At 40.8% G+C, this 26,825-nt stretch overlaps 2 protein-coding genes across 5 annotated transcripts in view; one reads left to right on the top strand and one right to left on the bottom strand.

Moving 5' to 3' along the window:
* Nucleotides 1-579: 579 nt before the first annotated feature.
* Nucleotides 580-4,405, bottom strand: COMMD2 (COMM domain containing 2). Of its 2 annotated transcripts, XM_040613657.1 has the most exons (5): nucleotides 4,303-4,405; nucleotides 4,085-4,162; nucleotides 3,577-3,659; nucleotides 2,621-2,794; nucleotides 580-2,111 (listed from the first exon to the last, which is right to left on the bottom strand). In XM_040613657.1, the coding sequence occupies exons 1-5, from the start codon at nucleotides 4,367-4,369 to the stop codon at nucleotides 1,914-1,916; spliced, it is 600 nt and encodes a 199-aa protein (XP_040469591.1). In that variant the 5' UTR covers nucleotides 4,370-4,405; the 3' UTR covers nucleotides 580-1,913. The 2 variants fall into 2 exon arrangements, with proteins under 2 accessions (XP_040469591.1, XP_040469592.1); XM_040613658.1 differs by lacking the exon at nucleotides 4,085-4,162.
* Nucleotides 4,406-9,017: 4,612 nt separating this feature from the next.
* The window catches only part of RNF13 (ring finger protein 13), a 44,418-nt gene continuing 26,610 nt past the window's right edge, over nucleotides 9,018-26,825 (top strand). For 2 of the 3 annotated variants that reach the window (XM_040612583.1, XM_040612582.1), the window contains exons 1-4: nucleotides 9,019-9,144; nucleotides 15,796-15,923; nucleotides 18,787-18,867; nucleotides 23,589-23,714. In XM_040612583.1, coding sequence (XP_040468517.1) covers nucleotides 15,810-15,923; nucleotides 18,787-18,867; nucleotides 23,589-23,714 — 321 coding nt within the window. In that variant the 5' untranslated portion in view covers nucleotides 9,019-9,144; nucleotides 15,796-15,809. Of the gene's footprint in view, nucleotides 9,145-15,795; nucleotides 15,924-18,786; nucleotides 18,868-23,588; nucleotides 23,715-26,825 lie in introns of all 3 variants that reach the window. The other variant, XM_040612584.1, reaches the window with a different exon arrangement.

Raw genomic sequence — 26,825 nt, 5'->3', positions numbered from 1 at the left:
AGGAATATGCAGGCTTTCTAATGACATTCTGCATTCACAAGATCTGCTTTGAACTGTCCATTCTACTCATGATCACTGAGGGAAGCCCCCTCCTTCTCTTCTAGCACACACTTCAGGGTGTGACACACATTAAGTTGCTAGCACTGACCACCATATCAACTACCTCTACAGCAGCTGATTCTCTTTTTTGAAAAAGTTTAAGAGAAAGCTTAAATTCAGATTCACAGGGCAGCAGTGAGATGTTCAGATTCATAGGGCAGCAGTGAGATGAGACACAAAAAGCTTCTAGGACTTGTATCAAAACCTTCTAGTTTGCTGCCATGAGTTCTAGACTATGGCTACAGGCAGGAGATGGAATGAAGAGAAAAAAATTGGCCTACATATAGGCTGTTCTTGTGTTTCACCTGAAAACATTGGTCAATTACATAAAAAAAAATATTAATCAGACATCCCAAGTAGTAACATTTGACCACATTTAATTACCACATACTGTATGTGAAAAAAAATGCTATGATTTTATGGGGAAAAAAAAAGTCACCACATATTGGTGGTCCATGAAACACACTGCCGATTCATAGATGGAAGAAGAAATCAAGTTTATTCACACCATTACCACACTACATAGACCAATTATAGAATAAGCAACTCCACATTCCAGAAAACTAACTTTTTAAAAGTGGTATTAAGCGTTACTGATTAAAGCACTTCTTCCATGCAGCTTTCATTCAAAATGGTACCTTCTCAAAGATACAAAGATTCATAACAGTAAGAAAATAATGCATTTGTGAATGTAGAGACCCAACTAATACCAAAATTTATGGTGCTGCCGTGAAAAACAGCTAATACAGTTACTGCCAGATCTGTAGGTGTTATGGTTCTCTCTTGCCTCTCCAATACACTTCAAGGGCTTTACAACACACCCCCTCCACTAGTGATGGTAGAACATTAGTAAAACTATTTAACCTTAGTCATGAAAGCTACAAAATATTGCATTAGAATACAATCAGGAAGAGACTTTTGACATAACCTTTGTAAGACAACAGAAAAGCATCATTTATGTTGCAACACTTGGCTAGTCTTTCCTTTATGAGCACATCATCTGAATGGGAATAAAAATTGTTGCATCACAACAGCAAGATCAGATTTAGCAGAAGTTAGCACTGTTCTTAATCTTCCTCCTAGCCCATGGTTTTACTTCTGCAATTTTTCAGATCACCTTTACATATAATCAGTATGCTAACTCAGGCTTAGGCCACTGGGTTTTCCACAGCGACTGCTCCCTGCAGAAAGCAGAAGACTGCCTCGTGGGGGTTATAGCTAGCTGCACTAAAATGGCAGTGTTAGCTTCATTATACTTTCACTGCATAAGAAGGGTAGAAAAGCACCACAACACCCAGCCTCTGCACTGATCGAATCCTTTGGAGGAAGAGGGCAGCAGCGTGACATGTGCCCTTACACATACACAAGTATGAATGGAAGAAACATTCCTGTAAAGTATCATTCCCACCAGTATAGGTTGGTTTTCGTGGGTTTTTTTTTTTTTATTTTCAAAAGAGAAGCAAAACCAAGGGAAGAAACTACTTGATAAAGATAAAAATAAATATGCAGCACCATACAATATTGAGACAGCTCTACTTAATGTAGGAAAGCTCTTCAAGTAGAACTATTCTAACTTGGAGCTAAAGAAATTCTCAGCATAGCATGGTGAATGTCTGCATTTGCAAGCAAATCAAAACCAACTACCATATCAGGCAGGTGCATAAGTAGCATCACAGGACATTCAGCCTGTAATCAATTACTAGCTTGAGATCCTGGCACAGGAGAGTATCTCATCTGATCCAGATGTTTATTTTTCCTCAAAACGTGTTTGTGAACATTGTTTTTAGTTGCTTCACAACAGCCACGAATCAATACTATTTCATGTTGCGCACTATTCTCCTGCAATGGTTTGTCTTCATTTCCCCCAATGCTTGTTCCAGCTGCTGAATTAGGTGGAGGAGGGTAGAAGGGTCAGTTTGCAACACCTGGGCAGTGTAATCTTCATTCTGATTAAGATGCAGCTTTAGAGTCACAGCAGGCTTAATCTGTTGTCTCAAACTTCTGCTTGCAAGCTGCATGAGCAGGTCAGATGAAACAGGAATCAGGAAACAAAGAAAGAGATAGTTATCAGCTTTCGTATTTACAATTCACAACAGGTTTGCAGGACCTGCTTGGAGGACTGTTTTAAAAATTCTCTTCACCTACATTAAAGACATACACAGTCTATTAGCTTTATCATTAAGCAACACTAATCCACTTTAATCGATGTTTTCTTAATATTTCTGAAAAATTAGGTGGTAATTAAGACTGGATATATTTAGTATACGCTAACATTTTTAAAACAACGTGGAGCTATGAATTCCATTTTTATAAAGCAACAAATACTTTGCATCTTCACATACTCTGTTCATTTCATAGCTAGCTATCTTTGATGCGGTAACAGAACTATGTCAGTTTGAAATACGTGAAAAACTGCTGACTCAATGACTTTGAAAGAACATAAATTCATTGTTTAGTAGTTGTTAATGATGCTAAAAAAATATAAAGTAAAATACAGAACACTGAAAACAGCAGAAGTTACCTGCACATCCAGTCTCCATTCAAGACTGTGGTAGCTGGGGAGCTTTGGGGCCAGCTCACCAAGAATGCTTCTGATCTCTCTCCTGTTGTCAAGGTACAGCTGCAGCAGTGATTTATTCAATTCATCGGAGAATCCCAGCACGTGAATGGAATCTTGGAAGTCTATCTCCGAAATCTAGACATAACAATTAAGGCCTTATAATACAATTACAATTTACAATGCATTCATACTGTAACACATTCTCTGATCAACAATACCCTACCACAATACACTGTAATTTATCTGTCAGTCAAGCCACCTTACCTCAATGGAAGATTCTGCAGTATTTCAGTCCCTTCCCCACCTGCTCTTCAAAACAATGCCCGCTTGTGTTTAACTTTGAATTACTTCTCTCTGTATCCCTTCTCCATTGTTCAAATATTCCACTATATCAACAGTAAAAAGTCTTCCCAATGGAAACAGTAATTATCTATTATCCTTTCAATACCTGCTTACACCTGCCCAAACTTCTGATGTCCAGAGCTGAAAAAGCTCTCCAACCTACTGTGTCAGACAAACATAAGGAGTACTTAAGAGGGTAGGTTAGTACAGTATGCACCCTGCAGAGCAGCTGAACAACAAGATCTTCACTCAAGTTTTGTTATTTAGATGGAGCTTAACCCTGCTGTATGCTTCTCTACACGGACTAAATTAACACATGTTCTTGCAACATGCCATTAAAATGTCGAGTTTTAGCTCCAGACACTGAATACAAATTCCAGAACCATTCACACAGATGCAGTGTTTCAATCAGAGAACAGTGTAAGAGACACCTCTCTTTAAAATGAAAAGAGTACACATCATCACACCTTTGAACTAGGTTTTCCCTACTCATCAGTATTTTCAGAGCTATTAAGTGTTTAAAAGACATCTCTTGAGCGCATCGCGGAATTCTCATTACACAAAAGCATCCTCACCATGAGCTTGCAGCTTTCAGTAAGAAGGTATGTTAGTCCCTCTACCACACGCTGAACAGTGTCAACTCCAACGTTCAGTTTTCCTTTAAAAAAAGCACAAAATACCTTTTATTTCCCTATGAAGCCACCATGGCAACAATACTCAAACCTGCAGATTGAACAAAAGCTAACTTGCAAAATACGCACCGAAAAGGAAAAAACAAACAAAAAAACAGTCGAGGGTTGTGCACCCTTCAAATAGCGCCACGGGATCAAACAGCAAGTTAGCTCCCCTACCCGAAGCAAACAACCGAAACAACAGATCCCGCGAAGCCCCAAACCCGCTCCTCGCCGCCGGTACAGAGCGACCCGCGCGTTGGCGCCCCGGGACACGGGTGCGGGCGGCAGCCGCTGGCGAACCCCGCGGCCACCCCTCCTGCTCCCGCGGCAGCCCCGCACGGCCGAGGCCGCGCCCCGGGCCCCCGGCGGGGCGACGCCCCCCGCTCCGCACGGCGCCCGCGGCTCTTACTGGCGGCTGCCTCGCAGGCCCGCGGCGCCGCGCCCCGCCGCAGAAGCTCCACCGCCAGGCGCCCCAGCTCGCCGACGGCTGAAACGAGAGGAGAGGAAAGCGCTGCAGGCCAGGCCAGGCCAGGCCAGGCCAGGCCCGGCCCGGCCCCGCACCACCGCCCGGCCCGGCCCCCCCCGCCCCCGAGGGCCCCGGGCGGGCCAGACTCGCGGCCGCCGAACCTGCGGCGCCCGCCCGCGGCAAACAGCCCAGGTGCGCCCGCTGCTCCGCCGACAGCACCAGCAGCATCCCCGCACCGACAGCGCCGCGCCGCGCCTGCGCGCTCCCGCCGGGGACCGGAGCGAGGCGCGCCCCCTGCCGGCTCGGAGGCGGCGCAGGGGGCGGGGCGGCGCAGGGGGCGGGGCGGCGCAGGGGGCGGGGCGGCGCAGGGGGCGGGGCGGCGCAGGGGGCGGGGCGGCGCAGGGGGGCGGGGCGGCGCAGGGGGCGGGGCGGGCAGCCCGCCGCGCACGAGCCGCCGCTCTGTCGGAAGCGGGTACGCTACCGGCTCGGGAAGCCGCCCCTAAGGCACTGGCCACGGCATTGCCCCGCTACAGACCGCTCCGCCCGGACCGGCCCGCCTGCAGCAAACGGACACCGCCGCGGCGACAGCGCCTCTAGCCACGGCGGTGCTGTCCCCCCGCTGAAGGCCGCACCCCTACCACGCTAAACAGAGCCCCGCCAAGACAAAAGGACAAGGTTCTGTATTACTGAAAACATGCGTAACTTCTCGTGAATCTTTTTTCTCTTTCAGGGTATAGTTCGTTTTGTTAAAAAGGAAGGCAGGTCATTTTTTGAAGGCTTTGTATTAGGACAGAATAGCGTTTGGAAAACGTGCATAGAAGAATGTTTTACCGTACTGGGTTACCAGACGGCAGCACCGGCCTTTCCTCAGGTCACGCTGTGCTCTTCCACGGGAAGGGCGGTCAGGAGCTCTTCCCAGCTATCCCACGTATCTAGACGAAATGCACCTGCCAATAGGCACGTTCCGGTGCCATTATATGTCCAATTTCTAAACTCATACATGACCACAGTTGCATCTACAGGAAATTTTTGCAATTTTATGGCTGGGAAATGGGTATGGTACAAGTTTCTGCAAGGTCACTGGGGCCAGGGTTCTTACCATGAGTTTCTCATGAGAAGCTAACAACCTAAAATAGTCTGGTCTCGCTAAGTTTGTCCAGCATTTCCATTCCCCCTCCACCCCACCCTGCTTTAAACATTCACCCATGCTGCTGAGTGCTCTACTTAATGATGCTCAATAGATCTCAGGACCAAGACCTACTGCTATGGAAAGATCTGAAAATATACTATGGATTCATTCCCAACCATTTCCTTACTCAGCTCCAATGCTTTCCAGGAGCAAGTCCAATATTACACGCACAGGTATCAGAGACTGACATATTAAATGTAATACTTCAGCACGTGTTCTTTGAAAATTTTAGTAGATAGCTTGACATTACTTCTTAAAATCATAAAGGAGAAAGCTGAGGTAATGATTGTGAATCAGTGTGAAGGGAATGTAATTTCTTAGTCATCCTCACAAATTCAAACAACTTCTGGTGGTGTACTAGGATTGCATATTTTTGTTTCTAGTTTTTTGATTTCAAGCATGACCTTCCAGCAGATGTTCACCCCCAAAGCAGCACAGTTTTTCATGAGCTCATCCAAATAACCTTATTTGTCAAGTCCTTCTATATATCTGACCTGTGCATTCTGCAGACAGTCCTTGTCATATTGTTTCCAAGCTACAACATAGATTTTTGTATTCTTCACTTGGTGCCTCTACCTGAACTTGGAAAAGTATTACTCAGAGAATCACAGAACAGTTTGGGTTGGCAAGGCCCTTAAAGCCCACCTAGCTCCAGCCCCCTGCCCCGGGCAGGGCCACCTCCCCCCAGCCCAGGTTGCCCAGAGCCCCGTCCAGCCTGGCCTTGAGCCCTGCCAGGGACGGGGCACCCACAGCTGCTCTGGGCAGCCTGGGCCAGCGCCTCCCACCCCCACAGCACAGAATTTCTTCCTAATATCGCATCTAAATCTACCCTCTACTTCACTCAGGCTAGGCTATTCACTGGTACTGCTGAACAATAATTAAAGAGTCTTTATTTCAGATTAAACCAGCTTCTGGTTGGTGTAACCAGAAGCTGAATCAAAGCAAAAAAAAAAACCCAAAACCAAACACCAACCCCAAACACCCTAAACCCCAAACAGTTCAGAAACTAACTGCCCTTCTCAGTTGCCAACTCACCCAGCTCTTCCAGATTTCAGTCATTCATCTGAATTCCTTCTGTCCTTTGCCAATTTTGACCCCTGCTCAGGACCTCTGCTCAGCTGATGATTTGATTTACCTTAGCAATTTTCAGTGTCCTGCCAACAGTTCCTCTCTTACCCAGCATCAGCCCCTAAAAGATTATACTCTGCCTTCATAACACTTTCCACCTGAGAAGCACACAAGATCTTAAAATATTGCAACTCTGAAGTAAGAAAGAATATGACCTCCAATTACAGATGGGAATACCAAAGTGAGGAGAAACTTATGTATACTGCAGAATAAATTAACCAGTACGATAGTCCATGCTACTATAATTAGACCATTTCTAGGACTTGAACTAAAAAGTTTTAAGAGTGCAGACAGACCTGGGTGGTTTAGGTAAGCTTACATATAATGAGCACAGCAGTCCTCTCACTACATTGGCAATTCTGATTTCAAGACATCCTCTCCCATTTTCCAAAGTGCATTTAACCCCTGCCATAGAATATATTACAATTTCCAGAAGAAAAACTGATTGTGTAACATAACTCCCTTGCTAGTAAGAATAAAATTTGGTTTTAGCACTTCTAACATGGTCTGTTTTTATGATTACTATTCCTTGCAGTTATTAATGCATCATTTTTTACTCTCCATTTAGTTTCTCATTTCTGGTCTGAAGGATGCTTTATGGTGACAGATCATCTTTGAATTACAGTAAGACTCATGGATATTTGTATTTTGAAAAAGAACCAGGGAACTGTGTTTGGAAAGCCTATAGTAAATCACACATTTTCCTGCTGTCTTCGGTTCAGTGGCAAGTAAAGATAGATGTTCTAGAAGATACTCCTTTTAAAGCTACCATAAATAAAATGGAGGTTCAGAGTATTCTCCCTAGCAACTCTGCTCAGGCAGGTCTCAACCTCATCTCTCAACCTTTTACAGCCGCAATCAAATGCAACCTACGTTGGCAGACCAAAGCCAGTATTTGAAAGTGAGTGGGACCTCTCATTAATTGACAAACTATCAAAATAGGTTTTTACAAAGATCAATTCCTTCATGGCAATAACGGAGATCCTAATGGATGTAATCTTTGTATTTGTTTACCAAGATATACAAGGAATCTCTATGCAAGTACCAAAGTTTGGTGGATCACTATTAAGTTTTTTGCAGGAGACTGCCATCTTCTACTCATATTTCAGATCAAGTGACTCCAAAACAAGAGATCAATTCTGTTGTCTCTTCTCTTGGCCAATACTTTGGCTTTGCTGTTTAGGATTATACATCCTTCAGCCCTAGAAATTCCTAACACATATACATACCCTGGTAGAATTACATGTAGGCACTGTCTCCTGAAGGAAAAGAGTATTTAAAGGAAGACACACATTGGTGTAGAAGTAAACTTCAGAGAAAGGCTACATGATTTTTTTACATAAATATTGTTAAAAGCAAGGCATACCTCACATTGAAGGAAAAGGACTTTCGCTCACTATTTGCTTAAGTATGAGATACTGTCAACCCCTGAAGGTTACGAAAGTGGTAAATGGCATAATATAGCAAGTACATTCATTATCACAGAATTGTCGAATCATTTAGGTTGGAAAAGACCTTTAAGACCATCAAGTCCAATCGTTAACCCAGCACTGCCAAGCCCACCGCTAACCCGTGTCCCTAAGGGCCACGTCTACACGTCTGTTAAATCCCTCCTGGGATGGTGACTCCACCACCTCCCTGGGCAGCCTGTTCCAATGCTTAGCAACCCTTTTGGTGAAGAAATCTTTCCTAATATCCAGGTTAAACCTCCCTTGGCAAAACATTAGGCCATTTCCTCCTGTCCTACCGCTTGTCACCTGGGAAAAGAGACCGACCCTTACCCCACTACCTTCCTTTTCCCTCCTCCTCCCGTCCCGTGTCCCGTTTACTTTTCATGCCTAACTTACATTTCTCAAGTGTGGTTTTTTGTTTGATTTTGGTCGCTTTAAACACAGAGTTGGGCTAAAGTTAGTGGGAGGGGTAGACCCCTCCTTGCCTCCCAGACTGCCAGGACTCGACGCTCTGGTTGCACAGTGTGCTGGGCTTCCGCCAGGGCCGCGGCGCGGGCGGGAGGTGGCTGCGGGGGCGAACGGCGGCAGAGCACACAGGCCGCGCCTCAGTAGGCTCCGTACTGAGGTGACGGCAGGGAGGCGGCGGCGGGGCGGGCCCGAGCTGACCCCAGTTACCTTCTTCCCCACGTACCCCGGCGGCGCCGCCCGCTCTGCCTTACGCTAAACCCGAGCTCGCAGGCGACGGCAAACTTTCCCCAAGCCGCGTTTCCGCCGCACTCGATGGGCTGAGAGACCGCGCCGCGCCGAGCGCCAGTATCGGAAAGCCGCGACAAAATACGCAGCTGCACCCCAACCGTTCCCCAAGAACCCGCCGCCTGCCGAGGCTGCTGAGGCGGCCTAGGAGGCGGGGGAGGGGCCGGCCGGCCCCGCTCCGCTCCGCCCCGCCCTGCCCCGCTCCGGCCCAGCCGCGGCGCGCGGCCCCTGGCAGCCGCAGCGGCAGCACCTCCCCGCACCCCGTAGGCGGGGCCGCTCGCCCGCGAAGCCCGCCCCACGTCACGCGTCGGCGGCTGAGTGGCAGCTCGGGCGAGCAATGGCCTGCCCCGGGCCGGAGCCTCTCTCCGAGCGGCGGCGGGGCGGGATTTCCGCCGCGGCCGCTGAGGGGACGGAGCGCGCCATGGAGTCGGCCTAGGCGCGGCCCTCGGCTACCCGCGCCGGGCCCTGTGCCGGGCCCGCAGGTGAGGGCCGTTGGGGTGGGGGCCGCTGGGCGGGGGCGCGGTCGCCGGGACCCTTTGGGTTTCTTTCCAGCTGCTGGGCGCCGTGGCTTCGTGGCGGTCAAGGAATTACTGGGCCTGTCGCTCCGTTGCGCAGCGCTTATTCGCCTCCACCCTTGGAGGGGCGAGGCGGGGCCGCCCGTCCGTGCGGCTCAGGCGGAGCTAGGGCCGGCCTGGACGCGGTCTACCTGCCTGCCTCCTTCCTTGCTCCGCGGGCCGTCGCTGCAGCCGGCGTCCAAGGTCTTCCTCGGAGGAAGGGAGGGGAGGACGGTGGGGCTCTCCCGCAGCATCGCTTCTAGGCTGGTGGAAGCTGAACCCTCGCTCTGGCATTTCACTGCGCTGCCCGGTGCGTGGTTTCTTTGAGGCTGGCTCTGCACTGATTATATCCCATACTGGTTATGGTTGGAAGATAATGAGTAGCACGGAGCCTGGCTTGCTGACAACCAAATTGCTACTAAAAAAAATGAAAACAAAATATGAGAGGAGTAGTTCTCCCATCTTATCGGACCTGAATGATGAACTTTCTTTGTGCACATTAGTTTTCAGTTCTGTGGGTAGGTCTTGGGTGGAGATTCGGGTCAGCGATGATATGATGACATCAGACTGCAAAAAGCTGAAACATGGGGGCTTTTGGGGATACGTTTGAAAACTATTGATATTATCTGTGTAATTTTTGTTCATTCTGTGCTTGTGCAATGTTGGAAGGTACAGCCTAATCTACCAGAATATTTATAATGTTGTCACCAAGTTTGTGGCAGGACAGAGTTTATGTTTATATGATTTTTTTTTGTGATTGCTGTAAGTACTGCAATTCTATTTGGCACTAAAATGGAATTTAAATTTTTTTAATACATTCAGGTTTTTTTCACCAATGTGAGGGGAAGGAGCTGTTTTCTTGAGACTGTTGAAGTATGAGCGTAAGCGTGTGGATGAGGAATTGCTTTGTGTTGTCTTCCAGTATGAAATATGTTTAAAGCTAATTGAGATATTTGCATAGACTTTGTGGAGCTTGGTTTGTGGCTAGTTGCCAGAAGCTCTGAATGTTCATATCTGTGTCCCAAGCCGTGTAATTTCTTCATGACAACTGTCTTAAGCGTGCTCCCAAGGCTTGTTCATTTTGGCAAGTGTGAAATGGGTTAGTTATCTTTCATAGGATGCAGAGGCTGTATCCAGAAGAATGTTTTCTACTGAAGTTGCCTCTTCTAGTCTGGGAGTCAGTGTATTGGTGTTAAAAAAACCCACTGTGTTTCATAACCCCTGATTATTAATGCAAACAATACTCTTAATACATTAAGAGGTAAGCAAGGTGTTCTTAATGTCTAATACAGCAGATAGATGCATCTATTGTGTTATGTCAGTTCTGTATGGAGCTTATTTAGTCATCCTTATTTTTGAGTGAGAAGGGATATTTTTCTTTGAAAGTGTACTTGGCAACATATTTTCTGTTGTACATACAATGATAGTACTGCTGCCTTATTTTCAAGGGCAATACCTTGTCTGATGCATCCCAAATTAGTGTATTTACTTCACAGTTGCCTTGCTGCTTATGGCTATGCTGTGATCCAGCATGCCCCACACTTTCCCTTTCTCAGTTCTGAAGTGGTGATCCTGTTCAGTCCTGTGACAGAGGGATGTAGCTCCACAGGCTTAGTTTGTTTTGTGAGTTCTAGTGGGAACTGAAAAAAAAAAAACAACAAACAACTTTCAAACCATCCAAAGGAGAAATGTGTCTGTTCACACTGGAAAACTAGGTGTAAGGTACTGAAGATCAATGGAGAGTCAAGTTTAACTTTTTTGTGTGGTTTACAGTATGGTCTTTAATTACATACATCTGAATTTCTGTGTGCTCTTAAGCTGCCTTGTTCAATTGACAGTGTTGTCCACAAATGAGCCATGGAATTTCAGAAATTGTAAGGCTTTTTTTGCTTACATTTGAGGCAATAGTTCTGGGGTCCAGAAGAATCCGTATATATGTAAATCCTTGACAGGGAAGACTGCGTGGTGTTTGCAAGTGCATACGTGTTGGTTCAAGGACAACTTTAATTGTGCTATTTTCTAACCTTGCTCAATCCTATTTTAATTCTTTCTCTGTGTTGTACGTGCTGAATTTATCGTGTTGGTTAAAACAATGCGATAGTTTCAAACATATTGCTGCTTCTGTCATAGTAAAAGTGATTGTGTTATTTGAACGATTGTTCTTTATCCTTCCAGTTTCACTGACATCCTCTTTGTTAGGGCAGGCTGATGAGAGAAACTGGTGAATCTTAATTTAGAGATAAAACCCCCATGAATTTCATAATTCTTTACAGGTTCCTTTGACTGTAACTTATGTTCTGCTAACCAGTTGGAAGTTTCACAAAGCATCATATGTCTGAATGACTAAGTCAGAATCATGAGAACTGTTCTTGAAAGTTTCAGCTGTTTCCTCCCATTAGTAATAACAATTTTTAATTATCTTCACGTTTGCGTCAGTTTAAATGAATTCTAACTCTCCAGTATTTAATTAAAGTTGAGGACATCAGATGATGGGACAATGCTTTCTGCTTAAAAAACCCATGAAGGATGGGACAGGAAGACGGGAATTCTTAGGTGTGTCTTGATCCTGAAAGAGAGCATAGTAGTTTTGGCTGTGATTTCTTGATGTAAGTCTGCGAGGTTACAATTCTCAGAATGAAATACCTATGGTCAAATGAAAACAAATCCACATGGAACCATTTAAATGAGAAGCCTCAGCTTGGAGGTTTTCATACGTAGTCATACAAACAACTTGGGTTACCTAATTGAGTTTAATTGTTTATGAATTATTTCTGATTCCTTCAATAGAAGAAATTAGAGGAGATCCAGATATTCTGATAATATTACTAAGCACGTACTATCTACTTATAAAACTTGTCCCTAAATTACTTTAACTATTACAGCAATACTGGATCCAGTGTATTTGCTTTTGTTTTAAGTTACCACTATTTTAATTTTACGTTATTTCAGGTAATTTCTTACTGTGAGACTAGAAGAATCACTAAAGATAGATAGTTGTCTGTGGACGAAGCAATTCTTTCACATTCAGCGATTAGAGTTCATGCTGGATATGGCACTTAATTGTTGCTTGTTTTGTAGCCTGAAGTAGGAGGTGTAGTGGGTCACATGGTTTTTATTGAATGTCTTGGCATTCTGAATGGATTTTTTTAGCTTGGTCACGTTTAGGTGTTAGTTTTCATGAGGGGAATATGGTAATTGGTACTTCTGTGTTCTTAAGAGATTGCCTGCACATAATCATGTTATAGCTAACTAAGCCTGAGGGGAACCTGCAGTTCCTCTGTAGATGTCTAATCATTGTCTGTCTTAAGACTGGATTATGACTGTAGTAACAGTACAACAAGAAATTGTCAGACATGACCTGTCAGTGGAGAACAGGTCCCAATCTTTGGCATTAGGTTGTGGTTATGCAGCGGAAGGTATTTAGAAGTGAGAACACAGGGGGAGGCTCCTCCTGACTGCTGCTTATTAATAGTGACTGCCACCATTCTCCTGGAGTATTCCTAATGCCAGATGTTTTCTGGGAATTAATGATGATCAGACTGTGCGCTCCCCTCTTACTACATCCCAAGTTAGAAAGTGAAAGTATGTTGTGGGAGGAGGCTCAGTTAGGGTAATTCTCCATTACTATTCCTTGTTCTAGAGAGATTTTGTTGTTAAGATGGTCCTCTTGACAGAAAAACAAAAAGTTATTTGTTTAAGCACTAAAATGTATTACCTCACTCAGTTTTCTTTGCAATAAACTTCCTGTGTGAAGAGTTCTCTGTCATTCTTTTTTAAGACCGTGTCCAGCAGATGAGGGGTCCCTCATCTAGGTGGCTCATAATGCAGAATCCCACTGACTCTTCCCCCTCACAGCTTGTGTGCTTGTAGCTGTTCCACTGAACTTGGGTAGTACATTCAGACTGTAAGAGCATGGCACACAGAAATGAACTATGGCTGTTACCTCCAAAGTTCTGTAGATGGAAGTGCAGCTATTAAATGGTCTAGGTTATTACATAGTTAAAATGTGTTCTTTTAAAATGCAAATTTAGAAAATGTCTCCAATGTCAGTATGCTTATAAAGGCTCATAATATGCTCGTATAGATTAAGTGTATTTTTGTGACTCGTGCACAGAATTGATGTAGAACATGTTATACTAGCACTTTAAAATTGTACATTGATGCTGACTTCTGTTTTAATAAAACTGACAGAATATGACATTTGAGGAAAAGAAAGAGAAAGGGTTAAGTCAGTGAAGAGGTAGAGAAAACAGATGCTGGTTTAAATGGGGGGGGGGGGGGGGGGGGGGGGGGAGCCTGGGGTGGAGAGAGGCATTTTGTGTGTGTTGGATCACACAAGGCAGAAGCCTCTACATGTAGGTTATGAGAGATGGGGGAGAAGATAAATGGGCATCTGGCCAGGGTTCTTGCCTAGTTCCACATCTTTCCTCTCTGGAAGTCTCTATCCCTTTGTCAGCAAACTATTCCTCCAGTTCAGATTGCATTTCTCAACGATGCAAATTAAGGCTGTCAACTCCCTACATTACTGAAAGCTGTGGAAAGTATACCTTACAGGAATTTAAATCCCTTTAAAAAAATCAGGAAGTTTCTAAGGGGTGCAAAAATTATTGAAAGGTACAGTTTATATGGAAGTTCAGGGACTCAGAAGTGAGGAAATACTACTTTTGTGGCTACTTGTGCAACTTCAGTTTATCCATTTGTAGAAATGTGTATTTGTATTCCATGTGTAGAAATGGCTATATGGTTTAATAAATCACTTTCTCATTTTTCCCCTACTGAACCTTGCTTCATTCAGTGTGTGTGGCGTGCACTGAAAGGTGTCATTTGTGTGGAAGGCTGAAACTTGTTCCTTTCCCTCACCCAACCTCAGATTTTGGATTCTTAATTTTGCAGTTTAGCTACTAGAATTTTTTACTGTCATACTAGTGTGTATTAATGTAGTTACCTCTTGTTTGTATAAGAAGCTGAAAGACCTGCACTGGATTTAATGTCCATGGTATTGAGCATTTTAGGCTAAAGCTTCGCAGAGACACCACTTACTACTACATTAAATGTGCTGTTGAGCAAATGTGGCAGATTTGTACCGTGGTGTTTGTGTTTGTGGATTGTGAGAGCATAAATTGGAGGGTCCTGTCATAAATATGGAGGAAGATGGTTCTTTACAGACATCCAGTAAATTCTGTAATTCTAAGGAACAGCCTTTTTCAGTCATAGAAATGATATTTCAACCTGCATCATGTTTGTTGTCAAGACTGGGACTCTTACTGGTGCCAGAAAAATAATTATTTGCAAAAGGCAAGTGGAAAGTAATCTGTAACCTGTTTCAAAGAATACTAGAGTTTCTAAATGAGCAGTGCTGTGGATTGTTATCTTAAGTGCTAGCTTTTGTCTTTGCTGGAAAGAATTAAAATATTCAAAATTTAAATGTTTTATCATTTGTTGGGCCAAATTTTGAGGTTTCAAGATATGTATAATTGTAAATTGGTTAACTTCTGATATGAGAGATTACAGAATGAAGTCTGTTACCATTGTAGTCAATGCATGTGTTAAATTTGAGAGGAAGTTCAAAGTTCTGTTCATGCAGGGGTTTTTTGTGTTTGTTTTTTTTTTCTTTGGTTGGGGTTTTATGTTGTTGGTGGTTTGGTGTGGTTGTTGGGGTTGTTTTGGGGTTAACATGGTACTCTGACTTCAGTAAGGGTGCAGGTATCATTGCTCATACAAGGAGGGCATTCAGGCCCTTAATTTTTGTTTTTAAAACATTTAAAAAAAATCTTTGTGTGGCAAAGATAAAATGTTTGGTTTACTTCCTCCGAAGCAGACTCCTCACTTTTTTTTTTCTTCACATTTTCGTTAATGATAAATTGGCGGTTTCAAACAGTTGCCGTTAGGAAACGTGCTCCCCTATTTCCAGGGAATTTATTACCAGAGCAGGATTAACTTCCTTTTAATGTCATGAACTTGTGAAATGTATGCGATCATACTTTACACAGTACTTGTGTTGGTTTTTTTAGAGGTCTCAGAAATGCACACACTTCACAGGAGACTAAATCTGCTGTCCAGACCATGAGTCACATTCACGTTCAAGCACTTGTGATTTTCACTGAAGTTGATAGAACTACTTTGAGTTTGTTACCTGGGGGTATCATGCTGGTTTTGCAAGCGTATACTGGGAATAAATGTTTTTAGTAGAATTACTCTAGGCACATGAGGTATTTTGCTGATTTGGATATATGTTAAAAAAGCGTTGATTACGAGCATCTAAGGATGTTTAATATCATGTGAATGTTCATTCCTTTATCTGCTTGCAATGCTGTGTGTTGCCTAAAGTTTTTCAAGTGCTACTATCATAATTTTTGTTTTATGCATATATTTCCTTGGAGATTATGTGCTCTTAGAAACAGGGACTTCTATGTCTGAAGTAATTGTGTGGATTAAAGAGTACTTGTTTCTCAAAAGTAAACATACAATCTTGCATGCTTCTTTAGAAGAAAAGTTTTAATTGATTAATTGAGCCCAGTGGAATTACAGAGGAAAATATCTAGTATATGCCTTGACCCTCTACTTTTTTTTTTGTTGCAGGTATTAAATAAAGTATGCTGTTGTCAATAGGAATGCTGATGTTGTCTGCTACTCAGATATACACTATTTTGACTGTTCAGTTGTTTGCTTTCCTGAATCTTTTACCTGTGGAGGCAGATATTTTAGCAGTAAGTATATTTTTCTACATAGATGAAATCTCTGTAAAACTTAATCTTCTTTTAAACTATTCTATTAATGAATCAGTACAGTAAATGTTATAGCAGGTTGCTTGGAATGGAATTGCCTTAATAGTTTAAAAAAACAAATTGTAAATTTTCAAATGAGCTTACAGGTGATGTGTGCTCAGGTATCATGACAGTGAAAGCACTGAATTCCCTTAGTCATTTAAAAAGTTCTACTCTGACCGTATACCCTATGGCATGTTATAACCTCCTTAAAAAAAATTCCATGATCATTTGGTTTAGACAGCAATTTAAATTTTGGTGATGGATGCCGTTTTGTAGGGTAACTGTATTTAAGTAAAGTAAAATAATCTTCTGTGGCTAGTATAGTTTATGTACATGCTGGAGGCCTTGTCAGTAAAGTTTTTTTGTATGTTACACCTAGATATATTTTTTAATAGCTGTTAGGAATAATATTTTTGGGTGTGTAGAATTTGAAATGATCAGGCTAATAAACAGTATAATCAATATAGGGTCAGTGGTAAAAGTTGCTGCTGGGCTATTTATTACTGATTTTGTATATTATGTAGCCTTATGGAGGAAGTTATATGTGTCTGTAGTACAGAGCTTAAGCCATTGAAATAATTAAACTTAAGTATTGTAGTCTCTATAGTTTCTGCTAGTTACATTGATATCCAGGGGAGTTGTTAATACCATATTAATTAATTTAGGGGCACACAGTGAAAACCCCCTGAAGCTAAAAGTTAAAACAAAAATACTTAAAAGTTTGTGGTAATGTGGGTTGATGAATACCGAATTATGTTATTTGGAACTTTGGGTTGTTACTATTATATTACTTTTTGGTAGATAAAAAATTTAAGAAACAATGCAGATAGATAATTGCTTTGTTATGGAACTGACATCACCATTGTATTGTTAAATTTTAAACTGCCTTTCTACTGTAAACCAGATTTCCCCCCTCCCTTTCATCTCCCATCAAGCTTGTGCTTCCTTTTTTCATAAAAAACCCCTAATTTTCATTCTTGCTAATTCCTCTCTTAGAAAAGATATTTTAAAACCCCCACAAAACAAAAACCCTCCCCAGCCTCAAAAAAAGGGAAAAAAATAGGCATTTTTGAAGTTTAATTTCTTCTATTTAAGCTTCTCTGTGTGGTATTCTACAGTGATTTCTATCTAAATATTAATTGTCATTTATTCTTGGATATTGGGAAGTTACAGATCTAGTCTAAGAATATTTTTGAAGTAGGAAATAAGAGATGAACTTATTATACTGTGCTGTGGAATGCTTAAGAGATACTCAGAAGAGGGAATGTTTGCACACTGTGTCACATGGAATTGAAGGCATGCAGATAGTGTATAATCTTGAGAGATTTCCTGGTTTAATTGCCTGTTGGGGGAGCAAAATTCCAACCAAAGTTTTGAATTTGCCAATGAAAGAAATTCTTTTCCATAGTTCTCTAAGTATATTGTTATGCTTCTGTGTTCTCATGTAGTTGCAGCCTCCAATGAAGGATTATGTTTGTATAAAGTGCTGTTACGTGTATATGAAGCATCACTGGTTATTTTTTAAATCAGAGATAAAAATAAATAGGTTTGTATCTGAATCCTAGGTTAAGTTGGAGCTTCCTAAGTGATTCTAGTGAAACCTTACTGCAGCACAAGCTCGGGAAGGATGTTTTGAAGAAGATAGATGAGTGAATAGTGAGGATGGAGGAAGGCAGCAGACTGGTGCAGAGCTGTGTTTTGTGATGGTAGGATGGATGGTCAGGAGGAGGGGCTGTATGGAGCAGATTGATTACACAGAACAGAAATGCTTACTTGAAACCTAGCTCCATTCCTACTTCTGCCTTCAATTTTATTAAAGTTTGTGGGGAGGAAGCACCTTCAAAAGAGTTAAATCACGGTAGTGTTTTTCTTTGAGCTATAGTTTGAGTTCCCCTGTCTGAGTCTGGCTGTTAGACATCTTGTCCCTCTGAAATAAACATGCTCCTTACTTGACTGTTCGGTATGACAACTGGATGATACAATGAATAGACGAATATTTCTGAGTCACTAAACTATTTAATAAAACTTATCAACTGGTGTGCATTCAAGTCAGTTACTGTATATTTCACAACTTTTGCAGGAAAATAACTTCTTGTACTTTTAATGACAAAAATTTTAGCACACATAAAATTAGCACTTTTTTGTATGGATTCTGCATTGGTTAGGTATATCACAGAGCTACAAAAGATGAAAAAGAAAAGGGAAAGCAAAGCTTCCACAGATTTGAAGTCTTTACAGTACTCCTCTGTTTTGAAAGGAAAGCTTATTGTTGGTATAAAACAAAACTGTAGAGATAGTTTACAGCTGCTAACCTGTATAGGTAGCAGGGAATTGAGAAGGGATAATAGATGGAGGCTATTCTTTGCCTACAGCAACCCACCTGTTAAAAGCTGTTCTTCCCTGTGCGCAAGTGAGTTCAAAGTGAAAAAACTGAAAAGAACACCACCATCAAAAAAACCCCCACCCAGCTCATCACAGTTTTGGGTTTTTTTGGGTGATTTGTAGTTTCTCTTCTGCAAATATGACTGTATTTGAGTTGTAGGCAGTAAAAAGAAAGATTTAATATACAGATGATTTAGCAGAAGATCTGTAACATTTTTGTTTCAACAACTGGATAAGCATGTTATCGTGTGGGTGGAAGACAACTGGAAGAAGCAATCTTGTGGTTTTATTGACATGGTCACAAGAGGTCCTATGTCTGATATATTTTTTTAAGATTAAAATATTTGCAGTGGTGTTTATTTCTTGTTTTCAATTTCTCTCATTGCAAACCTGAATTTTCTTTAAAATTTATTTCTCTTAGTATAATCTTGAAAATGGAACCCAGACCTTTGATGATCTACCTGCTAGATTTGGCTACAGGCTGCCAGCAGAAGGCTTGAAGGTAAAAAAAAAATTAAAATCTGATCTATACCCTAAAAAAATATATATGTGTATATACATTAGGACTGTACCTGCTGAACTCTTCTTCTGTAAGCTAAAAAGGAAAAGTTAAATGAATATAGTACTGAGGAAAAAATAAATATTGAACTGATGAACCTACTGCTCAAGCAGAACAAATGTTTGATATGAACCATTGCCTGTGAATGGGAGATTCCTCTCCTTAAGACAAGAATTTTGGTAACCTGACCTTTTGTATGCAAGAGGGAATTTGTTGAACATTTTTAATAACTAACTAAACAATGGCTGAATGATGGGAATCTAAGAAAGTAAGTTTGGTAGACCATTGTTTTCTCCAAAGTTTGTGGTGATATGATATGATGTCAGTTACCTTACACTGGAGCTGGTGGATGCCAGATTGAATTACTTGTCTTATTTAAAAAAAAAATAAAAAATACTTGGAGGACTTATTGTCTCTGTAGGTTTATATATTGGTGAGCCCCTTCACACTGTAAAATGCAGAAGGGCAAGAGGGATTATATTGCTTGCATATGGCCCATATTAAGAGTGCTGTGTAAAGGAATTGTAGCTTGTTTTCTTGGGAAAGTACAAGAACTATTGTCAGTTTGCTTCCCTCCTTGCATTTCTTTAGTAACTGAATGGAAATGTGCAGGGAATGTGGGTCTACCTTAGCTCCCACAGGCAGTGCCACAAAGCTGGTGGCTGTATAGCAGGGTATTGACCATGTGCCCTCTCCTTAGAGTTTCCTTTCAAGTGCAGCCTGCACCGGTTAGTAGATGAGAAGTTCCCCATTCTCCCTGTGCTCCTCTGAGGCCTGTGTTGCACTAATACTATTTTATTGTACTCTGTTTCATTTATGTGGGCAAAATGCAGGTAGTACGTATACACGTTTTAGTTAGTTACCAGTTACAGTGTCTTCACTCCAAATAAAATCATACTGGGATAGGAATGCCATGATGTGACTTGAAAACTTGTCATAGGACTAATAGCAAAAGGCACTAGTAAGTGATTATATATAGAATTAGCAGAAAAAGTACATTTGACTTAAATTTTTTGAAATCTTGTTAATCCAGTTTTCTTTGATACATAACTAAAAAGAATGTAAATATTATACCATATTCAACTGTAAAATGCAGCTAGCATTAAGAGAAGACAGAAGTAAGATTTTGCAAATGTTGATGGAACTAGAAAGAGAAAAGTCATGTTGACGTATTATGCAAAGTGATTAACGTGCAAAAAATTTTCAAAGATGGCTGTAACCTGGGGAATACATGTGGGGCTCTATCAGTATTTTGCACTAGATGAGAAATTCTGAAGACCCAATGTCTTCTGAAATACAGTAACAAGACAGTTTTGTACACTGGGATAATTCCTTTTCCGTGTGCCTGGTGTGATTGATACACTTGGAATGCAGTAAGATGTGTAGAATGACTGAATGAAATTAATAGAAGGGAAATGACATTAAAGGTGAAAATGGGAAAGAACTGTGGGAAAGTTAAATAAATGCAGCTTCCATAGGCAATGATGAGAAGGCATTGTCTATCTTTTTCTGAACTTCTGCTAAGGTAGTAGCCGTCTGTCTTCTTGTGGCAGTAGTCAGTAACTGGTGTAAAGACAAACTCACTTTTATCTGTGTAAAATAAGAAGAGGTTGAAAATAAATTATTTAAAAATTTTTATATGGTGATGTTAACACTGTAAACCAGTGTCATAGTCCTGCTGCTTAGAAAAGTATTTAAAAGCTAGATGAATATCCAGTTCAGTTACAGTCTTCCCATCCTCTGAGGTAAGTTTTTTTGCTGAGATATGTAGCTGGTGCTTGTTGTCAACTGCTGGGTGAATTCCAAAACAAGGGGCACACACTGTGTTTTTCTCTTTGTTGATGTAAGATGCCTATGCAATGACACGAACCATTTCCTTTCTCTAGGACTACATTCTTGTAGTCAGTGGTAGTAAGTTTGTTTCAGATAAAACATTTTTTCCGTTCCTCTCATGTAGTTGAAGCACTCATCTACAAGAAAGACAATTTAGTTTAGCTGTCCAAATAGTGCAGTATTTGTGTGAAGTTCAGGTTTCGTTACTTTTTTTTTTAATTGTGGAAGTGGCTACATGAGTCAGTCTCGTGGCAGTGAATTGGTTGACTGTCACTTTAAACAGTGTTTGAATAAGTGTTTATGACTGAGGTATGTATGTTTTTATTTTGTATGGAAGTTCAAGCTGTAAATACATTTAGGCAGACCACCTTCCAGGTGCTTGTGAAGGGGACTGCTGTCGCTTACACACCTATGGAGACTGTGAATAGCACATGAGGTCAGAAAGCTGCTTTCCTATTCATCCTGTCTGTAACCTGTATGGCCCCAAAATCTGGCTTTGCAGCATCGTTGATGTTACAGTGTTTGTCAGTGAACAATATGCAAAAAATGAAGCTGATGTGAAGGTACAAGGTTGGATTACTTTTTGATTGCGTGGTGTTCTTTTAATCTCCAAGGGGAATAAATTGCTGTAAAAATTCCTGTAAGTCAGAGAATTCCTCTGCAAATGAAACCTCAAGAAGTCTTCATTTTCATGCCCAGTGGGTTTTATCATGGGGAGAAGTGGTGGTAGAGCTGTATAGTTGTTTACAGACTATATTGAGAAACAGAGGGCGATTAAGTGATTTGCCCAAGTAGTGAGTCAGTTTAATACATCAAAAATAGATATAAGGAGCTCTGATTCTAACCTTTTTAACTGTTAGACAGCTCTGTGTCTTAACTAAGGTAGATGCCATTACCTATGTAGAAATAATAATGAGTTTTAGTCCTGATATAATACTAAAACTTTTTTCTTTGCATTAAAATTTTATTTATAGAAAATGGTATGATACTGGTTGCAGTAGGATGAAAATGGTTTACTTTTTCACTGCTTATGATTAAGGTTAATTAATATGCAAGTTGTAAAACACAGTTTTGTCAGATTCTATGGTAACTGGTGCCAAAACATAAATGTAGGTGTTTGCTTTCTTTTTTTTTAATTTTACTTTTTTGATGGCTGGTGTGCTGTAGGCATAAAGTAATCAGTTGTTTGTGCCTGTGTTCTTAGAATAATAGCTCCTCAATTAAAAGGTGTTTAAGAACATATGGCAGCATTAAGAAAAACCCAGTCTAGTCATAGTTAGCCTTTGGTTTCCTATGTATGTATTAACTGTAGCATGGTGGGGTGTGATTTGTGTACAAGTTCTCTGTAGAATGTAGCTGTTTCCAGGCATATCAATTGAATGCTTTGTGTGAAACTACCTAACATAAGTAGCATGTGCTATATGAATAAGGGGAACCTTAGCGACCTAAATTTGACTGTCGGTAAATGAGTATAATTTTCAGTCGATATTGCTTTTAATTGTTAGACTGTGTAGTATTGTGCCTGTCACCACAAACTTCGCAAGGAACAGATTGCTGGTGTAGCTTCTCTGCCAAAAAGGGTATTATCATTACAAAAATCTATTTTCAAACCAAAATTACTTCTCTCTGTTGTAGGTTAAACTTTATGAATAATATGTATTTATGGATAAAATATAAGATTATATATAAAAAGTACATGTAAACTGGCAGTTTATATATGTGAACTGTATATATATAAACTTAGATATATTATATATGTTTAGGCTGACAGTTCCGATGTATGTTTATATGTAATTATTATTAATACACAGGTGGTGACATCTCTATATCTAAAGCTGTCAGTGAAAACAGGTTTTAAAGCTCTCAAGAATGTATCTAGGACTGTAGCACTAATTCCTTGATCCCACAGTAATGCAGCTTCTCATGGTCTTTATTTGCATAAAACAAATTACGTCCTATTTTCTAGCAATGTGCCACTCTTTATCTGTATGGTAATTTGCTCGATATTTAAAAATGATTTAAACACATGTGACTCTTGCAGGAATATTCTTGTATCAAATGATACTCCCATTGCATTAGTGTCCAAAAGCCTGTGTCACACTGTGACTTTATTGCACAAACACCTTACAGAGGAAGTAGTTTTTCTGAAGAGGTGTATTTCAAATGAAGGGTAGACATAACTCTTTAAGTGTACAGCCTGGATTTTTCTGTATCTTGGTAATCAAGGTCTGTTGTGAAGAGACTGACAGAAGGGAATCTAATTAATACCAATCTAATTATTAATTAACTAAAAATATTAATCAAGTTAATAAAGAAGCTCCTTTTCAGGTAACGTAGAGGTTTGATCAAAGAACCAAGCATATTCTAGTAAAGGAAAAGGGAAGGTCTGTTCTTTTTGAGCTAGAACGAATAGTATTGTGCAGTATGCATGATACTGTTCTGGCATTTGTCTTGGGTAGATTCCATATCAGCAGTGTTTACAGAGCATTTACAGTAGCAGGGAAGAAGTTTCAAGGGAGTAGTCAACCCTGGACTCACAACATTGACACTAGTCCCTCTCAGCAGTGCATTTGAACTTCAGATGATGTAATTGGAAAAAAATTATATTTTCTTTTTGACTTTCTTATTCTTTACAGGCATAAAGATTATGATGAATCAAAATAAATAGCCAGGGACGTAGCTGAAATCTTGCTATGATATAGGACTGAGTTGATAAGAATTTGTTTACCTATTGTATGAAAACATGCAGTTTTCTTTCCTTGCACTTGTCGGCCAACCCTTTTGTTAAAACAAAGAGAAATGAAACTCCTGTTTCTGTTCCTGTTTTCTAGGGATTCCTAATAAATTCAAAACCAGAGAATGCATGTGAGCCTATAGCCCCACCTCCACTGAAAGACAACTCATCCAGTGCTTTTATTGTGTTAATTCGAAGGCTTGAGTGCAACTTCGATATCAAGGTAAGATTTATTTTTTATTATTATTTCCCCTTCTCTGTTTCAAGGCCTTAAAGAATTTACTGGTGCTTCAGAAAAGTATCTGTTGCTAACAGCAGGATAGCTGCTGCTGGGAAGGGAAGGGAGAATTTTACTGTCTACAGGCAGATAAAGCAGTATTGTAGTGTGATTTGATTTAAAATTACCTTACATGACAAATAAGGATGACAGATGTGTAGTTTTGTAGTAGAAAGCATTCAGTAGCAATGTCAACTTGTCTTACCAGTTAAGACTCTTCGCTGCCAAGAATCAGAGGAGATTAGGGAGTGGGAATAACAAAGCACCCAAAATCTGCAAGCCAGTTTCCTGATTTGTTTTTCTTTTTAATATCTGGATCATTTTCTTGTGGCTCACACTGAGACCCTGTGAACAACAGTAGTGTCGCAGCTGGTTGACGGGGAGAGGAGACAGTGCACTGCCAGGTAGAAACAGGAACAAGTAGCAGGCTGGAACTGTGTTTAAATGGGTACAATAGCTAGATACTATATTATGAAGTTTTTATATTATAAAAGATTTGACCAGCAGCCACGGTGGAGTATTCCCTGTGTTGTTTCTAAAATACAAATGGGAATTATTTGTGTTTGGTTAGGGTTTATGCTTTTCTTGAAAATTACCCTAATACATGGGACAGCTAAGGATGTCTTAAGGAAGACGGGGCTTTTCTGTTTGTTGTTGGCTTTCGTGAACTGAAAGGAGATCCAACAGTTTTTGCTGCTGTGTGGTATGTTCAGTTACATGGTATTGCAGTTAAACGTGTAAATTCTACCCAGACTGTAGATTCCAGCTGCAGATGCAGACTCTGATAATGTAATCTGTCTTTGAATCAAACTCCGGAGTTCCAATATTTTGTACTGTGAAACCTGTCACCGTGTGTGTATATAGCTTAGTGGGAAAAGGAAGGGAAAGTGACTATTTGTCTTTTTCACGTCTCCATTGCCTGTATAATTTTCATGTCCCCTACATTGATGGGACAGTATTACTGCTGAAGACACTGTTAAAAGAACAGGCCAGAATTTTTCTAGTGGAATGCATTTTAAATCAAAAATACAGCACATGCTTGTTTGCTGAAAACAACTTGTTTTATTGAAGAAGTTGGCATTATGACCAGGCCTTCAGCTTTTTTACTTTGGTGCTAAACCAGAAGAATCACATCTCCGTTGTTGCCACAGGAATTCTGAGAAGCTTTGGAAAGCTGCTTAGCTATAAGGCAAGAGTCAAATGAGGGGAAGACATGCAGAATTGCTTTTCCACATAGCTGTCAACTTGGTAAATGTGAACACTTAAACTTTACACATCTTGAGTTGCCACACACTGACAGCAACTCAGAGAGTTTTCCTTGTGGAAAATTGAAGATTTATACATTACCGTTGAGTGTATTGGTCAGTTCTTTAAGGACTAAATCACGCTAGCTCTGTAGGAATTTTTTGTTCTGTTTTATATTTCAAGTAGTGTCCGTGGAACAGTAGATTCCCACAGATTTCTTTTATTAGACAAAGAGCGAGGCAGAAAGTGGATCAGAAGTTCCTAGGCAGGCATGGGTATCTATGTACTTGCTGGCCAGTGAATTTATATTATGTTGTTAATACTATTGCAATATTGCATTATATAATTTCATACATACTACAGCATTTTGTCCTGAAGTTTCTGCCAGGAAGTGGCATGTGCACTGAGATGTGAGTTGTATTGCATATCAGCTACTTCACAGACAGGATGCACAGTTTTTAACAGAAACTGTTTCCTCTTCCCTTACACCTCTCTATCACCATCTAGTGATTTCTTACAGGAAGAACTATGTCACAGTAGGAGAAGGGTAAAGGCTGGAAGCAAGTGGAAGCAGTTCAGAGCCTTTTGGAATGTGTCTCTTCACCTACTACAACTGATTTTTACTGCTGTTTCTGTTGATGACTGGTGCGGGAAGGGACTGGTCAGGAGTGGGCAGTGCTTTGCTTTCCACCCCTGCACAATTACAAAACTTCTTTCTCAAGCCTGCATTTAGGGTCTGGTCATCAGTGAGTCTGAAATGTGTTACTGGAATCATGTAGGAAGCATCACATATTTTCTGACTATATAAAAGGTTTGGCAAAATAAGCATAATGTAAAATTGTGCTACATGTGGAAAAACTTACTAGAACGATCTGAGATTATATGTGATTTGAGTAAACAATACCTTACTTCATTAATATATTAAATTGCCTCTTTAATATATTAATTTATTAAACTGCCTCTTTAAGCGCAAAAGCTAGCAAATGCATCATTAAACGTGGTATCTTTCTATATATGCACTATGGATGTTTTATCTCGTGATGTAATATTGGCCAAACTCCCAACCATGCATTTATGTTTATATCTATAACTGATTATTTTTTTTAATACTGGGGTTTCTCAAGGTGTCTGCATTTTCCAATAACATTGTTCTGCTGTTTGTAATACAGTTTTTAGGAATATGGGTGGACAATCTAGACTGATGGCACTCTGAGGCATGTAACCATTGAGTGAAGAGCTGATTGTCATTTTCTTGTAGTGGAAGGTTACTATGCAGTAGGAAATTAATTCCTGAAGCTGTACCATCCTGCTTAGATGCGCATCAAAACTGAAGCACTAACCCATTTTTACATGCAATTAGTGGTTTTGTCTTTGGGGCCCTTGGTAGGAGGGGAGAAGTTACAGCTTGACAAAATAACTGAACAGACAATTGCTGATGCTTTTTGCAGCTCTCTCCTGGTAGCTGGTGCAGGAGGTGCCTGGCTGTGATTGTTTTAATAGCACTTCTTGATCCAGTAACCCTCTGTCAGCTGAACATCTTATAGGCATGTTTACATACAGTTTTACACAAAGACCATCACTTTATAATTCAATAATTAAACCAAGGACCTATGTTACAAGTAGGTAGCAAAAGTGTGTACGGAACTAAAACATGTCCTTAAGTAATACTAATTATTTACTACCTGTCCTGAAGGACATATTTCAGTGTATAACGGACAGTTAATAAATGTCTATCAGAACATGATAAAGAAATGAGCAAACAAAAAATTTGTACTACATAGAAACCCGTCACTAATCACCATAGCACATTCG

The sequence above is a fragment of the Falco naumanni genome, chromosome 13, assembly GCF_017639655.2.
Source record: "Falco naumanni isolate bFalNau1 chromosome 13, bFalNau1.pat, whole genome shotgun sequence".
NCBI lineage: Eukaryota > Metazoa > Chordata > Aves > Falconiformes > Falconidae > Falco > Falco naumanni.
This window is presented reverse-complemented; position numbering and strand designations above follow the sequence as displayed.

What these genes read in the sequence shown, in the direction of transcription:
- COMMD2 (XM_040613657.1), bottom strand. Translation starts at nt 4,369, where the DNA reads ATGCTGCTGGTGCTGTCGGCGGAGCAGCGGGCGCACCTGGGCTGTTTG. An exon ending in GCCGCGGGCGGGCGCCGCAG is followed by an intron (nt 4,163 to 4,302) that starts GTTCGGCGGCCG and finishes CTCTCGTTTCAG; the next exon opens with CCGTCGGCGAGCTGGGGCGC. An exon ending in AATGGAGACTGGATGTGCAG is followed by an intron (nt 2,112 to 2,620) that starts GTAACTTCTGCT and finishes CTGCTCATGCAG; the next exon opens with CTTGCAAGCAGAAGTTTGAG.